Source organism: Pseudophryne corroboree, chromosome 3 (assembly GCF_028390025.1).
Source record: "Pseudophryne corroboree isolate aPseCor3 chromosome 3, aPseCor3.hap2, whole genome shotgun sequence".
Classification (NCBI taxonomy): Eukaryota; Metazoa; Chordata; class Amphibia; order Anura; family Myobatrachidae; genus Pseudophryne; species Pseudophryne corroboree.
In genome coordinates this window covers 739,737,786-739,755,493 of record NC_086446.1, presented here as the reverse complement: position 1 = coordinate 739,755,493, position 17,708 = coordinate 739,737,786, and the positions used below count along the sequence as shown (strand labels likewise).

The following is a 17,708-nucleotide window of genomic DNA, read 5'->3' as shown; positions in this document are numbered from 1 at the left end:
GCGCACGCGCAACGTACTTTCACAAAAGCCATTGCAGTTTCACACAAGGTCTAGCGACACTTTTCAGTCGCACTGCTGGCCGCAGAGTGATTGACAGGAAATGGGTGTTTCTGGGTGGTAACAGACCGTTTTCGGGGAGTGTGTGTAAAAACGCAGGCGTGTCAGATACAAATGCGGGCGTGCCTGGAAAAACGCAGGCGTGGCTGGCCGGACGCAGGGCGTGTTTGTGACGTCAAAACAGGAACTAAACAGTCTGAAGTAATCGCTAGCTAGGAGTAAGTCTCGAACTGCTCTGAAACTGCACAATCTTTTTTGTAGCAGCGCTGCAATCCTTTCGTTCACACTTCTGCTAAGCTAAGATACACTCCCAGAGGGCGGCGGCTTAGCGTTTGCACTGCTGCTAAGAGCAGCTAGCGAGCGAACAACTCGGAATGAGGGTGGTTATTCCGAGTTGTTCGTTCGTTATTTTTTTTCCGCAACGGAGCGATTAGTTGCTAATGCGCATGCGCAATGTCCGCAGTGCGACTGCGCCAAGTAAATTTGCTATTAAGTTAGGTATTTTACTCACGACATTACAAGGTTTTTTCTTCGTTCTGGTGATCGTAATGTGATTGACAGGAAGTGGGTGTTTCTGGGCGAAAACTGGCCGTTTTATGGGTGTGTGCGAAAAAACGCTGCCTTTTCTGGGAAAAATGCGGGAGTGTCTGAAGAAACGGGGGAGTGTCTGGGTGAACGCTGGGTGTGTTTGTGACGTCAAACCAGGAACGAAACTGACTGAACTGATCGCAGTGGCAGAGTAAGTCTCGAGCTACTCAGAAACTGCTAAGAACTGTCTATTCGCAATTTTGAAAATCTTTCGTTCGCAATTTTGCTAAGCTAAGATTCACTCCCAGTAGGCGGCGGCTTAGCGTGTGCAATGCTGCTAAAAGCAGCTTGCGAGCGAACAACTCGGAATGAGGGCCATAATACAGAGGATTTAAGTAATACAGCAATAGATCAGCCACACAGACATAAAAGAAAACCTTAAGCACACAGAAAGCATAATGCAGGATTGGTGTAGGCATTTTGGATAATAACTTCCAAGGGTTGTGTATTCCACCCTCACAAGGTACCAGGTGCGGCAGCCATCTTGGGCACACTGCGTAGGATTACCCAGGGTGGAATAGTCTACCCCTAGAAGAGATGACACAAAATGGGGGTGATTTCAGAGTCCTAAAGTTTAGAGTAGGGTTCTAACAAAACCCCAGATCTATGTATTTTTCATCCAATCCACAAGCGTACCAGATGAGGCAGCCATGTTGGGTGCGCTTTGAAGGTTACACTGTGGGAGGTGAGCCATACAAGGGCCCAGTGCATATATGGGAAAACTGACACTTGTGTAGTAGTATGATGTACCCGGTATGTATGGCGCAATGGCAGGGTGTGCAATCAGTGGAGCTAAACATTACAGGAAAAGGACACATTGGGGTAGAAGAGAGGAAGAAAAAAAAAAAACAACAGGAGGAAGAAAAAAACAATTGCAGGTAACCAGTGGCAGAAGGAAAATTGGGATAACATTATTTTGCTAAGATCATAGTACCGGTGGGTATGAGCATGTGGGGAGCACACTCAGGACCAATGGAGATATCCCTGCTGGGCCTAGTCCTGGTGCTCTCCCCCCACAGTTCCCTTCTCTTCTTGAGGGTTAGGCCCAAGGGCAGACTTGATGTTCCCAGCCGGAGAGGTGGTACGCCTGATCCTGGAGATCTTATGGAAGAGGTGAAGAAAGCTTCAAAGCTTGGAGAGAGATAAGGTGGACAGAGATAGAGTACCAACCAATCACCACTAACTGCTGTGTTTGAAAAATGACAGATAGGAGCAGATTGATTGGTGCTTTATCTTTCGCTCTCTACTCTATCTGTCTCCAAGCTTTGCTAATATTATAAATCGCAATCCTGTGTAATATAATATCAGGCTGTGTTGGTATATTTGACAGATGCTTGAACACTGTTATTTTGCAGCCTTGTCTGGAAAGGGTACAAGCACCCTTTAGTCATGGAAGACCTCTGGGAATTAAATAAAGAGGATAAAACTAAATTCACATATGAAGCGTTTGAGAAACAAATGAAGAAAGAAGTAACCAAAGCAAAGAAGGAGCTGGCGAAACGGCGGAATAAGTGGAAACAGAAGCACAACACTATTGAAATGAACGGACTGAGCAAGGCCCAGAGCCGGGATATGCTGGTGGGGGTGAGTGTCTTTCCTCATACGGCAGCCATTTTGTTCCTTAGTGATGTCACCGGCTCCCAGTGAACTCATATCGTTCTAGCCAACATTATTGGCACCCTTGAATTTTAAGTACAACCTGTACAATATTCATATAACAACTTCATATCATCAGGTTATTTTATTAGGAAGGCCAAAGGGGTTCCTATGTATAGGCCAACAGTAACTAGGTCAGCAGTCAATAGGTCGACAACAAATGGCCGACATGCATTGGCTCGACAGGTACAAAAGACCGATAGGTAAAAGGTAGACAGTGCTTAAGGCTGACAGGTTCAAAAGGTTGACATGACAATGGGTGACACATATATGGTCAACACATGTTTTTTGTTTTCATTCATGTTTATCCAACTTTGTCTTATTTACTATCCACGTGGACTACAACTAGGAATATTAACCTTTGGCGAGCGCAGCGAGCCACCTTGCCCGTAGCGTGGCGAGCGAAGTCAGCCCGCGAGGGTCCACCTTTCCACTAATTGGGGTTACATATTGTTAAGAATACAAAATAACAACTCCCAAAAAAGAAAAGTGTCGACCATTTCCATGTCGACCTTAAAACTCTGGCGACCTTTTATACCTGTCGACCTTATGCACTGTCTACCTTTTCCACATTGACCTTTTGACCCTGTCGACCTTTTGACCCTGTTGACCTAAAGCACGTTGACCATATGGGGTCCACCTAATGACTGTCTATTTACTGGTCTTCATCTATACCACAGCCATCCAAAGTTATGGTCCAAAGATTTCCAATTGGATTTGGACCAGAACTCATTGATCGCCAGTTTAAAACATCTTTTTCCTTTTTTTTCAACCATTCCTTTTGTGCTTTTGGATATGTGTTTTAGGTCTTTATCGTACTGGAGTATCCATGATTTTCATCCCAAATCTAGACTGGGTAGCGCATGTGACTTGGTTGGTTTCCTCTGATTTCATGACTCTTTCAATACCATGAAGGCCTCCAGTATCTGAGGTAGCAAAGCAGCCCCACAACATTATTGCTCCTCTACCATGTTTAACCATAGGCAGGATGTTCTTCTTAAAAGCTTCATTTTGTGCTTGGCATATATGTTACAAGTTGATACCATTACTACAGATTGTTCTAGGTCAGCTTTCAGCTATTGGGTGTTTTACAAAGTTGCCAATAATGTTCACCAGAACTTCAGGCTGCATTCTCCTGAAGATTGATATGGAGAGGAGCAGGCCTTTTGTCAGAAAGTGGGTGTGGCTGGGTAACGTAGGGCTCGTTTGTATTAATTGGGGCATAGTCTTTGCAGAATGGGTATTGGGTTTATTTTGTCCTGATTTTGCCTGGGTATGTTGGTGGGTATGCATTATGCCATAGGGTGGCAGTAATGTGTAAGACTAATTCCTGGTACCACATTATTTACAGTCCAATGTTTGCTCCTTTTTAGGAAGAAAAGGAAAAGGGTAAAAAGAAAAAAGAATCTATAGCAGGAACCAGTAAAGATTTCCCCAAGTCCTGGCTATTCAAGACCCTGATTAAAATCTTCTCCAATATACTACTCAAGTCCGCGTTCTTTAAGCTCATCCATGATGTGCTGGTGTTCGTCAACCCACAGATCTTGAAGTAAGACTTTGATTTTGTTTTTGTTTTTTCTTGTAATGCTTTTACATCAGCCAATAATTTCAGCAGTAAAACCGTAAATGTAATTTACAGCTAAAGGGTCTGATGCTATATATATAATCTGATTGTGGTTATATAAAGTAGTGGGAATTTAAAGGTTAAATATCCGTGGACAGATAATCTGTGCAGGAGGGGAAAGTAGGCATCTCCATAGGACAGCAGGATTTTTGGGGCAGACCAATGGAGTGAATTATAATATTCAATGCAAACGTCTAAGCGGTATATTTTTGTTGACGCTTCTCACCAGGTTTGACCTAAGAATGTACATTGGAACTAATAATAAGTGTAATACACACCGGCTTTGCAATTAATATTAGTGCCGCTTTATATTTTGAGGTTGAACCGGCCATTAAACGGCAGCTTTGTTAATATATATATCATGTGTGTTTTCACATTGTGCATGTGTTGGAGCCAATCATACGCAAGTATGGCTATTCAGGATCGTATTCTACGTTTGGCGGGGGATGGGGGTGTAGCTGCGGTAATGCTGAGATGTACATATGTTGTGATCCATCTGGTTTTACGTGGTTTTGTTCCACCATGTATAGGGCTGGTGACGATGGCGGCTATGAAACTAAGCATACGTGTAGGGCCTAATTCAGCATGAGTTGTAGTTGTGCGAAAAATCGCACAGCTACAACTAAAGCTCTAGCATGCAGGGGGACGTCCCGCACAGGGCAAGTCCGCCCTGCATGCTGGGCCCTACCTACACCCCCCCCCCAAAAAAAAATGCAACCGGTCGCATGTTAAGGGTAGCCCTCTGCCTCCCCAACCTAGCTGCGAAGGCAGATGGCTACCTGCCATCTTTTTGATTGACGTCACGCAGCTGCATCGACCTTCCCCAGCAATTGTCTGGACACACCTCCGTTGTCCGGAACGCGCTCCTCAAAGGGATTATCGACACCCACAGAACACAGCGTTGACTACTCGTTCCTGCCCCCTTCTAGTCTTAGACTGAGTTCTGAAGAGAACGCAGTTTAAGACCTCGCACATGTGCATACATGCGTACGCGCATTCGCTGATGTGTTGAAACCACTCCATAGCGATTTCACCAACATTGCGTGTCATGCTGAATTGCCCCCTTAGTTCCATTGCCTAATTCAGACCTGATCGCTCGCTAGGCTTTTTTGCAGTCCTGCGTTCGCATAGTCGCCACCCATAGGGGAGTGTATTTTAGCTTTGCAAGTGTGCAAACGCATGTGCAGTCTCTGAGTAGCCCAGGACTTACTCAGCCGCTGCGATCACATCAGCCTGTCAGGGACCGGAATTGACGTCAGGAACCCTCCCTGCAAACACTTGAATACGCCTGCGTTTTTCCAACCACTCCCTGAAAACGGTCAGTTGCCACCCACAAATGCCCTGTTCCTGTCAGTCACCTTGCGTTCGCCAGTGAGATTACATTTTTTGCACCATCCCATCGCTGCCCGCCGATCCCCATCACTGTGGACCTTCGCGCCTGCTTAGTGTGGTGCGTACGCAGTTCAGACCTGATCACAGGCTGTATGAAAACGCAGCCTAGCGATCAGGGCCAGTATTTACTAAAAATTCGAGTTTGTCCGATTTGTGTGTTTTTTTCTAAGTCCCAATCCGGGAATTCACTAAGCACCAATCTCGGCAGTGTCTGGTCTATTCGTAATGGTTTGAATGACAGCCTTCCGAAATACGAATGAATAGACCATCGGTCAAACGCGGCTGTTATTTCATAGAATACGGGCATTCACTATTCATTCGTATTTGGGTGTTAGTTTCTGAGTGCTCAAGTGCGGGTCTGATTTTTTTTTTGAATCGTTAAAAAAAGCAGCAAAAAAATAGACCTGCTTTTTCCAGTCAAGTTTGGATAACCATGCACGGATCAGTGAGATCTGTGCATGGTTATCTATGGGAAAGGGTCTGTTTAGTGTAAAATCAGGAAAAAAAATTGCGTGGGGTCCCCCCTCCTAAGCATAACCAGCCTCGGGCTCTTTGAGCTGGTCCTGGTTGAAAAAATATGGGGGGGAAAATGACAGGGGTTCCCCCATATTTAATCAACCAGCACCGGGCTCTGCGCCTGGTCCTGGTTCCAAAAATACGGGGGACAAAAAGCGTAGGGGTCCCCCGTATTTCTGAAACCAGCACCAGGCTCCACTAGCTGGGGAGATAATGCCACAGCCGGGAGACACTTTGATATCGGTCCCTGCGGCCGTGCCATTAAAACCCCAACTAGTCACCCCTGGCCGGGGTACCCTGGAGGAGTGGGGACCCCTTCAATCAAGGGGTCCCCCCCTCCAGCCGCGGTCAGCGGTTCACCGAAAGTAACCTCACCGCTGACCGCAAAGTTCCCACCATTGGCTACAATGGAGCGCATAGGCGCTACATTGTATCACTGCCGTGTGCTACCTCACAGACACTAGAGGAGCACACAGCCAATCAGGAGGGTGCCACGACGTGGCGCTCCCTGATTGGATGAAGGAACCCCCTTAGACAGGAGTCAGGGGGGGGTCCTGGCATTCGGGGAAAGGGGTCCCATGTGAAAACATGGGGCCCCTTTCAGTGCATGGTCGGGTGTCCGTTTTTCTATTTTGCAAAGTACGTGGATTTTACAAAGAACAGAAGAGGACCGATCTACACTGGATTATGTGAGTATAATTTTTCCCACAGGTACCCCATAGATTCTACATGGAGAAGAGGACCGACCCTCGTGTGAACATAGGTAAGTATGTATGTATGTATGTATGTAGGTGTGCATGTATGTAATAAACTTATACTTTCAAGGTGTGTGTGTCCTGTTTTTATTGGGGTATTTTTTTAGTAGTAGTACTACAGGTACCAGCGGGCCCGGTTTTCCACCGCATGCTGGTACTTGTGGTTCTCCAAGTACCAGCTTGCGGGGGAGGCTTGCTGGGACTTGTAGTACTGCTACAAAAAACAATATTCACACTTTCACACTTGGCTATCAGCCCCCCATCCGCCGCCCTTGGATGGGGGGGACAGCCTCGGGCTTCACCCCTGGCCCTTGGGTGGCTGGAGGGGGGGGACCCCTTGATTGAAGGGGTCCACACTCCTCCAGGGTACCCCGGCCAGGGGTGACTAGTTGGGGTTTTAATGGCACGGCCGCAGGGACCGATATCAAAGTGTCTCCCGGCTGTGGCATTATCTCCCCAGCTAGTGGAGCCTGGTGCTGGTTTCAGAAATACGTGGGGGCCCCTACGCTTTTTGTCCCCCGTATTTTTGGAACCAGGACCAGGCGCAGAGCCCGGTGCTGGTTGATTAAATATGGGGGAACCCCTGTCATTTTCCCCCCCATATTTTTTCAACCAGGACCGGCTCAAAGAGCCCGAGGCTGGTTATGCTTAGGAGGGGGGACCCCACGCAATTTTTTTCAGAATTTTAAAGACTTTAATGAACTTTTTAAGGTACACAATGTAGCCCTGCACGGATCTCACAGATCCGGCCGGGTTTCCTTGTGTTTTTTCAGGCAGTGTTTTACTCATCAGTCCCGTAAAACACTGCCTGATATTACGAATCACATCGACATCGGAAAAAACGATTGTGCAAAACTCGGCAGCTTAGTGAATGACCGTATCAGGATTCAAAAAGTTGCAGTAAAATGCACCCGATACCATCCGAGTTCAAACACCCTTCAAAACGGTCAAAACACGAATGTTAGTAAATAAACCCCCAGGTCTGAATTAGCCCCAATGTCTGTGCACGTGCGTCGTTGCTCTCCGGGAAGCGACGTCGCTAGCGAAGAAAGCGGTCGCAGCGGCGACCGCAAGAAGATTGACAGGCGTGGGAGTGGTGCAGAGAACGCAGGTGTGTCCAGGCGTTTGGAGGGCGGTTGTCTGACGTCAATTCTGGGACCTTCAATGCTGGATTCATCGTACAGGGTAAGTAACTCTTACCCTGGTCTAGTTCTGCACAAAACTTTTTTGCATAGCAGAGCTGCACAAGCGATCGCAGCCTTGCTATGCAATAAAACACTCCCCCATAGGCGGCGTCTAGTTGATCGCACGGGCTGCAAAAAGTTGCAGCGTGCGATCAACTCGGAATGACCCCCTCAGGCTTACCTAACTGGATGGAACTGATTACTTTGAGGGAGATGTATTAAAAGTCTAAAGAGGACAAAAGGAGATGTTGCTCAAAACAGCCAATAAGATTCTAGCTGTCATTTTTCAAGTACATTCTATTAAATGATAGCTAGAATCTGATTGGTTGCTACCAGCAACAACTCTCCTCTTCTTCTCATTAGAAGGTTTGATATTTTGCGCAGGATCTTAACACCTGGAAGGTAAGTAGGCTAACCCTCCCTTCCCGCAGCCTGACCCTTACTGCCCCCCCTCCCCAGCAGCCATAACCCCTCCCCGGTGGTACCTAACCCCCCTCCCCGCAGTCTAAACCTAACCTCCCCCCCCAAAACCTGCAGCCTAACCTTACCGCACCCTGCAGCCTAAACCAAACCCAGCCTACAACCCACCCACCCCCCTTCTACCCCAGTGTCCTGACCCTAAGGAGCCCTGAGTCCCTGACATACTTACGTTCGGGATGCCAGCAGTCGATTGTTCCAGTGTCGGCATTCTGACCAGTGTCAGGATTCCGGCTGGCGGTATCCTGACTGCATCCTGTTATTGTTACCTTTTTTGAAGAAATATTCAAAGAGCGTGTCTATAGTTTATCATGTACCAAGCACAGTATATTTCTCTTACGTCCTAGTGGATACTGGGGAATAGTATATTACCATGTGGTATATATTGGGTCCACTGGATCTTGGCACCTTAAGAAATGAATAGTGTGTGCTGGCTCCTCCCCTCTGCCCCTCCTAGCAGACTCAGTTTAGAAAATGTGCCCAAGGAGCCGGGTGCATTCTGTTGCTCTCCAGAGAGTTTTCTTCAGAAATGTCTTTTAGTTCATTATTTTCAGGCACACTGCTTGGCATCCAGTCTTCCTGCGTCGTGGGACTTAAGGGGGGGACCGAACCAACCTCCTCAGAGTTAATGGTTCGTAATCCCAGCTGACAGGACACTGAGCTCCTGAGGTGATGTTTCTCACACTCCCAGAGGGAGCCATGCCGAAGACGGATGCAGTGCAGTGAGTGTTACACTGGGGACCGGGTTAGCAGGTCCCCGGTGCAAGATGGCGGCATGAAGGGACGGTGATCACCCGGCTACGGGCCGTGGTGCCCTCCTGGTACCCAGACTGGCAATATAGTAACGGGGGCTGCGGGCTCTTGCTTTACAATGTAAATGGAGAAAGCCAGTATAAAAATCTACAGGGACCGCGCGTCATTAAGGGGGGGGGGGGGGGGGGGTGAGGCTTCCCGGAGAGCAGGACCAGAGGCAAAACGGCGCCATTTCCTGCTGCTGCTGATAACAGGCCTGAGACTGAGCCTCCACAGTACCCACTGAATCACCACTCTAACTGGTTCCAGGGGGTTATTGTGAAGATGGGAGCGCAATATCAGCGGTTATACCGCTGTGGGAATATTTACACACAGTAGTGGATCTTGCTACGGGCATGCAGGATTTTTGCCCAGGGCGCCGCCTCCTTCTGGAGGGCGCCGCCGCTGCCCGGAGAGCGCCGCCGCCGTGGTAAGATCCGCTACTGGTGCCCCCTGGTGCTCGGTAGATGCGGTGCTGTGCGGTGGAAGTCATCACGCACTGCATTGTGGGAGCGGCACATAGACACTAGGGGTCAAATTTGACCTCTAGTGTTTACGCGGTGCTATGGGAGAGACATCCTAACGTCTCTCCCATAGATCAGAGGAGCGCCGCCGGCGGCCGGAGACGGAGGGCAGCAGCAGTCGGGAAGCAGGAGCGGGGATAGTAAGTATTAATTTATTTTTATTTTTTAAGCGTCGTAACTAAGGGGCACAACTCTACAGGGGGCACAGTACTGGGGGCACGGCGCAACTAGGGGGCACAACTCTACAGGGGGCATTACTGACCACGCCCCTTCTCCATGAAGCCACGCCCCTATTTTTTCACTCGGGGCGCCACGAAGTCTAGATCCTGCCCTGTTTACACATAGGAGACACCCAGCCGGGCGCTGCTCAGTTTGTGCTGGTTCCATTCTGCTCTGTGTCACTCCATTCAGGGTCAGCTGGGGTAAGTGTGCATACAGTAGCTCACTAATACTACACTGTGTTATATTACTAACTGTGTGTGTTTCTGCTCATCATGTCTACAAATTGTGTGTACTTTATGCAAGGCTAGGTTTACACCTTCCTCACAGGGCTCACTCATGTGTATCCATCCAATGCTCAATTCCTTCACAAGCTGTACAGGAACCTGAGTGGATGGAATCTAGAGATGAGCGCCGGAAATTTTTCGGGTTTTGTGTTTTGGTTTTGGGTTCGGTTCCGCGGCCGTGTTTTGGGTTCGAACGCGTTTTGGCAAAACCTCACCGAATTTTTTTTGTCGGATTCGGGTGTGTTTTGGATTCGGGTGTTTTTTTTTTAAAAACACTAAAAAACAGCTTAAATCATAGAATTTGGGGGTCATTTTGATCCCAAAGTATTATTAACCTCAAAAACCATAATTTACACTCATTTTCAGTCTATTCTGAATACCTCACACCTCACAATATTATTTTTAGTCCTAAAATTTGCACCTAGGTCGCTGGATGACTAAGCTGGGCGACCCTAGTGGCCGACACAAACACCGGGCCCATCTAGGAGTGGCACTGCAGTGTCACGCAGGATGTCCCTTCCAAAAAACCCTCCCCAAACAGCACATGACGCAAAGAAAAAAAGAGGCGCAATGAGGTAGCTGACTGTGTGAGTAAGATAAGCGACCCTAGTGGCCGACACAAACACCGGGCCCATCTAGGAGTGGCACTGCAGTGTCACGCAGGATGTCCCTTCCAAAAAACCCTCCCCAAACAGCACATGACGCAAAGAAAAAAAGAGGCGCAATGAGGTAGCTGTGTGAGTAAGATAAGCGACCCTAGTGGCCGACACAAACACCGGGCCCATCTAGGAGTGGCACTGCAGTGTCACGCAGGATGTCCCTTCCAAAAAACCCTCCCCAAACAGCACATGACGCAAAGAAAAATTAAAGAAAAAAGAGGTGCAAGATGGAATTGTCCTTGGGCCCTCCCACCCACCCTTATGTTGTATAAACAGGACATGCACACTTTAACCAACCCATCATTTCAGTGACAGGGTCTGCCACACGACTGTGACTGATATGACGGGTTGGTTTGGACCCCCACCAAAAAAGAAGCAATTAATCTCTCCTTGCACAAACTGGCTCTACAGAGGCAAGATGTCCACCTCATCATCATCCTCCGATATATCACCGTGTACATCCCCCTCCTCACAGATTATCAATTCGTCCCCACTGGAATCCACCATCTCAGCTCCCTGTGTACTTTGTGGAGGCAATTGCTGCTGGTCAATGTCTCCGCGGAGGAATTGATTATAATTCATTTTAATGAACATCATCTTCTCCACATTTTCTGGATGTAACCTCGTACGCCGATTGCTGACAAGGTGAGCGGCGGCACTAAACACTCTTTCGGAGTACACACTTGTGGGAGGGCAACTTAGGTAGAATAAAGCCAGTTTGTGCAAGGGCCTCCAAATTGCCTCTTTTTCCTGCCAGTATAAGTACGGACTGTGTGACGTGCCTACTTGGATGCGGTCACTCATATAATCCTCCACCATTCTTTCAATGGTGAGAGAATCATATGCAGTGACAGTAGACGACATGTCCGTAATTGTTGTCAGGTCCTTCAGTCCGGACCAGATGTCAGCATCAGCAGTCGCTCCAGACTGCCCTGCATCACCGCCAGCGGGTGGGCTCGGAATTCTGAGCCTTTTCCTCGCACCCCCAGTTGCGGGAGAATGTGAAGGAGGAGATGTTGACAGGTCGCGTTCCGCTTGACTTGACAATTTTCTCACCAGCAGGTCTTTCAACCCCAGCAGACTTGTGTCTGCCGGAAAGAGAGATCCAAGGTAGGTTTTAAATCTAGGATCGAGCACGGTGGCCAAAATGTAGTGCTCTGATTTCAACAGATTGACCACCCGTGAATCCTGGTTAAGCGAATTAAGGGCTCCATCCACAAGTCCCACATGCCTAGCGGAATCGCTCTGTGTTAGCTCCTCCTTCAATGTCTCCAGCTTCTTCTGCAAAAGCCTGATGAGGGGAATGACCTGACTCAGGCTGGCAGTGTCTGAACTGACTTCACGTGTGGCAAGTTCAAAGGGCATCAGAACCTTGCACAACGCTGAAATCATTCTCCACTGCGCTTGAGACAGGTGCATTCCACCTCCTATATCGTGGTCAGATGTATAGGCTTGAATGGCCTTTTGCTGCTCCTCCAACCTCTGAAGCATATAGAGGGTTGAATTCCACCTCGTTACCACTTCTTGCTTCAGATGATGGCAGGGCAGGTTCAGGCGTTTTTGGTGTTGCTCCAGTCTTCTGTACGTGGTGCCTGTACGCCGAAAGTGTCCCGCAATTCTTCTGGCCACCGACAGCATCTCTTGCACGCCCCTGTCGTTTTTTAAAAAATTCTGCACCACCAAATTCAAGGTATGTGCAAAACATGGGACGTGCTGGAATTTGCCCATATTTAATGCACACACAATATTGCTGGCGTTGTCCGATGCCACAAATCCACAGGAGAGTCCAATTGGGGTAAGCCATTCCGCGATGATCTTCCTCAGTTACCGTAAGAGGTTTTCAGCTGTGTGCGTATTCTGGAAACCGGTTATACAAAGCGTAGCCTGCCTAGGAAAGAGTTGGCGTTTGCGAGATCCTGCTACTGGTGCCGCTGCTGCTGTTCTTGCGGCGGGAGTCCATACATCTACCCAGTGGCTGTCACAGTCATATAGTCCTGACCCTGCCCTGCTCCACTTGTCCACATGTCCGTGGTTCAGTGGACATTGGGTACAGCTGCATTTTTTAGGACACTGGTGACTCTTTTTCTGAGGTCTGTGTACATTTTCGGTATCGCCTGCCTAGAGAAATGGAACCTAGATGGTATTTGGTACCGGGGACACAGTACCTCCAACAAGTCTCTAGTTGGCTCTGCAGTAATGATGGATACCGGAACCACGTTTCTCACCACCCAGGATGCCAAGGCCTCAGTTATCCGCTTTGCAGTAGGATGACTGCTGTGATATTTCATCTTCCTCGCAAAGGACTGTTGAACAGTCAATTGCTTACTGGAAGTAGTACAAGTGGGCTTACGACTTCCCCTCTGGGATTACCATCGACTCCCAGCAGCAACAACAGCAGCGCCAGCAGCAGTAGGCGTTACACGCAAGGATGCATCGGAGGAATCCCAGGCAGGAGAGGAATCGTCAGAATTGCCAGTGACATGGCCTGCAGGACTATTGGCATTCCTGGGGAAGGAGGAAATTGACACTGAGGGAGTTGGTGGGGTGGTTTGCGGGAGCTTGGTTACAAGAGGAAGGGATTTACTGGTCAGTGGACTGCTTCCGCTGTCACCCAAAGTTTTTGAACTTGTCACTGACTTATTATGAATGCGCTGCAGGTGACGTATAAGGGAGGATGTTCCGAGGTGGTTAACGTCCTTACCCCTACTTATTACAGCTTGACAAAGGCAACACACGGCTTGACACCTGTTGTCCGCATTTCTGTTGAAATACCTCCACACCGAAGAGCTGATTTTTTTGGTATTTTTACCAGGCATGTCAACGGCCATATTCCTCCCACGGACAACAGGTGTCTCCCCGGGTGCCTGACTTAAACAAACCACCTCACCATCAGAATCCTCCTGGTCAATTTCCTCCCCAGCGCCAGCAACACCCATATCCTCCTCATCCTGGTGTACTTCAACACTGACATCTTCAATCTGACTATCAGGAACTGGACTGCGGGTGCTCCTTCCAGCACTTGCAGGGGGCGTGCAAATGGTGGAAGGCGCATGCTCTTCACGTCCAGTGTTGGGAAGGTCAGGCATCGCAACCGACACAATTGGACTCTCCTTGTGGATTTGGGATTTCGAAGAACGCACAGTTCTTTGCGGTGCTACTGCTTTTGCCAGCTTGAGTCTTTTCATTTTTCTAGCGGGAGGCTGAGTGCTTCCATCCTCATGTGAAGCTGAACCACTAGCCATGAACATAGGCCAGGGCCTCAGCCGTTCCTTGCCACTCCGTGTGGTAAATGGCATATTGGCAAGTTTACGCTTCTCCGACGACAATTTTATTTTAGGTTTTGGAGTCCTTTTTTTACTGATATTTGGTGTTTTGGATTTGACATGCTCTGTACTATGCCATTGGGCATCGGCCTTGGCAGACGACGTTGCTGGCATTTCATCGTCTCGGCCATGACTAGTGGCAGCAGCTTCAGCACGAGGTGGAAGTGGATCTTGATCTTTCCCTAATTTTGGAACCTCAACATTTTTGTTCTCCATATTTTAATAGGCACAACTAAAAGGCACCTCAGGTAAACAATGGAGATGGATGGATACTAGTACTAGCTAATAATACTAGTACTAATACTAGCTAATAATAATAGTACTAGCTAATAATACTAGCTAGATACTAGCTGCTAATATAGACTGGTTGATAATGAGATGTAGTATGTATAAAGAAGAAAGAAAAAAAAAACCACGGGTAGGTGGTATACAATTATGGATGGACTGCCGAGTGCCGACACAGAGGTAGCTACAGCCGTGAACTACCGTACTGTGTCTGCTGCTAGTATAGACTGGATGATAAATAATGATATAAAAAATATATCACTACTGCAGCCGGACAGGTATATAATATTATATAATGACGGACCTGCTGGACACTGTCTGTCAGCAGAATGAGTTTTTTATAGAAGAAAAAAACACCACACAAGTCACACGAGTCCACGACGAGTGTACTTTTTCAGGCAGACAATCAATAAATATAGTACTATAGTACTGGTGGTCAGTGTGGTCAGGTCACTGGTCACAGTGGTCAGTCACACTGGCAGTGGCACTAGTCTCTCTCTGGCAGCAAAAGTGTGCACTGTTTAATATGTACTCCTGGCTCCTGCTATAACCTATAACTGCTCCCCAGTCTCCCCCACAATTAAGCTGTGTGAGCACAGTCAGATATTAATGACGGACCTGCTGGACACTGTCTGTCAGCAGAATGAGTTTTTTAAAGAAGAAAAAAACACCACACAAGTCACACGAGTCCACGACGAGTGTACTTTTTCAGGCAGACAATCAATAAATATAGTACTATAGTACTGGTGGTCAGTGTGGTCAGGTCACTGGTCACAGTGGTCAGTCACACTGGCAGTGGCACTAGTCTCTCTCTGGCAGCAAAAGTGTGCACTGTTTAATATGTACTCCTGGCTCCTGCTATAACCTATAACTGCTCCCCAGTCTCCCCCACAATTAAGCTGTGTGAGCACAGTCAGATATTAATGACGGACCTGCTGGACACTGTCTGTTAGCAGAATGAGTTTTTTAAAGAAGAAAAAAACACCACACAAGTCACACGAGTCCACGACGAGTGTACTTTTTCAGGCAGACAATCAATAAATATAGTACTATAGTACTGGTGGTCAGTGTGGTCAGGTCACTGGTCACAGTGGTCAGTCACACTGGCAGTGGCACTAGTCTCTCTCTGGCAGCAAAAGTGTGCACTGTTTAATATGTACTCCTGGCTCCTGCTATAACCTATAACTGCTCCCCAGTCTCCCCCACAATTAAGCTGTGTGAGCACAGTCAGATATTAATGACGGACCTGCTGGACACTGTCTGTCAGCAGAATGAGTTTTTTAAAGAAGAAAAAAACACCACACAAGTCACACGAGTCCACGACGAGTGTACTTTTTCAGGCAGACAATCAATAAATATAGTACTATAGTACTGGTGGTCAGTGTGGTCAGGTCACTGGTCACAGTGGTCAGTCACACTGGCAGTGGCACTAGTCTCTCTCTGGCAGCAAAAGTGTGCACTGTTTAATATGTACTCCTGGCTCCTGCTATAACCTATAACTGCTCCCCAGTCTCCCCCACAATTAAGCTGTGTATCATTTTTTTCAGGCAGAGAACAAGAACAGAACGGATTATTATTTAAATATTAATAAATTATAAAACTGCACTGGTGGTCAGGTCACTGGTCATCAGTCACTAGTAGTATAATATAATAACTCCTCCTAAGCTCCAGTAAGTATAGTAATGAACGTGTCTCACTCTCACTCTCCTATTTTAATTTCTAAACGGAGAGGACGCCAGCCACGTCCTCTCCCTATCAATCTCAATGCACGTGTGAAAATGGCGGCGACGCGCGGCTCCTTATATAGAATCCGAGTCTCGCGATAGAATCCGAGCCTCGCGAGAATCCGACAGTGTGATGATAACGTTCGTGCGCGCTCGGGTTAACCGAGCAAGGCGGGAAGATCCGAGTCGCTCGGCCCCGTGTAAAAAAAACTGAAGTTCGGGCGGGTTCGGATTCAGAGGAACCGAACCCGCTCATCTCTAATGGAATCATTTAAAACTATGGTTTCCAGTATTAATTCAGAGTTAGCTATGGCTAAGCAGGAAAGCTAAGCCCTGAAACAAACTATGGACATGCTTATGGTAGCTGCTGCCGACCACAGACAGGCACTTCAGCCCCCCCTGTTGGTCTCTCACAAACACACTCTCCCTCAATTATTACAGTCTGATTCTGATTCTGAACTACCAGAGGTTGATGAAGAAGAGGTAGAGGTGGACGAGGAACCCGGCCAGGGAATCCAATTCTTTAGAAACCGGAAAGGTTGCAGAGGATTTTGGTTTCACATTAAAATACGATTCCTCTGCCTGTTCATCCTCCTTATCAGGGATGTGGAGCACCTCTCTAATGGCATAGATGAGGGCCTCAGCACTTGGGGACAGGGAATTATCCTCATCCACCTCAACGGCCAAAGCACCATGGCTACATCCTGACAAAAAATGTATTACCCCCAAATGGGTGTTAAATTCTTTTCCTTTTCCTGTAGAGGATAGGAAAGTCTGGGAAACCCCGCCGGCAGTAGATACGTCTGTGTACAGACTGTCACGTAAGATTATTTTACCTGTTCCTGAGGCTGTTTCTCTTAAAGACCCAGCTGATTGCAAAATTGAAACCACTCTTAAATCAATTTACTCTGCAGCGGGTGTAGCACAACACCCTACCATTGTATGCGGCTGGATTTCTAGAGCCATGGTAAAATGGTCTGATGACATTTTGAAAGGATTGCTTACACTACAACACATCCAGGATGCCACAAACTTTATGAGTGAGGCCATTAAGGAACTTAGTATCATTAATGGTCGTACCACTGCCAAGGCAGTATCGGCCCTGTGGCTACGTCAATGGTCAGCAGATGCTGATTCAAAAAAAGGGATTGAAAACCTTCCTTTTACAGGTGATCCCTTGTTTGGGGAAGAACTGAACAAGTGGATATCTCAGGCTACTGCAGGTAAATCTACATATCTGCCGTCTGCCCCGCCACCTGCCAGGCGTCCCTATCCGGGACCCTCCCTGCAGTCCTTTCGGGTGGCCATATTCAGAGGCAAAGCTAGAGGTGCTTCCAATGCTGCTAGGGGAACTCATGGTAAGTCCCGTAAACCAGCAGCTGCTGGACCGGAGGACGAGGCCTCGGGATCCTCTTCCACATAGCACTCCGCGTGACGGTTGGCCTCAGCAGCAAGGTGACTTTCAGGTAGGTGCTCACCTTCAACACTTTGCCCACATATGGGCAGAGTCCTGCTGGGATCCTTGGGTGAGGGACCTCATATCCCAAGGATACTGGCTGGAATTCCAGGAACTCCCTCCTTTGAGATTCTTCAGGTCAGGCTTACCAGCTTCACAGGAAGCCAGAGTTTCCTTACAGCAAGCAGTG

General features: G+C 47.9%; 1 protein-coding gene across 1 annotated transcript in view; it reads left to right on the top strand.

The window, feature by feature from the left end:
- The window catches only part of ABCC2 (ATP binding cassette subfamily C member 2), a 118,496-nt gene that overhangs the window by 28,852 nt on the left and 71,936 nt on the right, over positions 1 to 17,708 (top strand). Inside the window, exons 7-8 of the mRNA XM_063962257.1 lie at positions 2,001 to 2,229; positions 3,675 to 3,850. Coding sequence (XP_063818327.1) covers positions 2,001 to 2,229; positions 3,675 to 3,850 — 405 coding nt within the window. The remainder of the gene's footprint in view (positions 1 to 2,000; positions 2,230 to 3,674; positions 3,851 to 17,708) is intronic.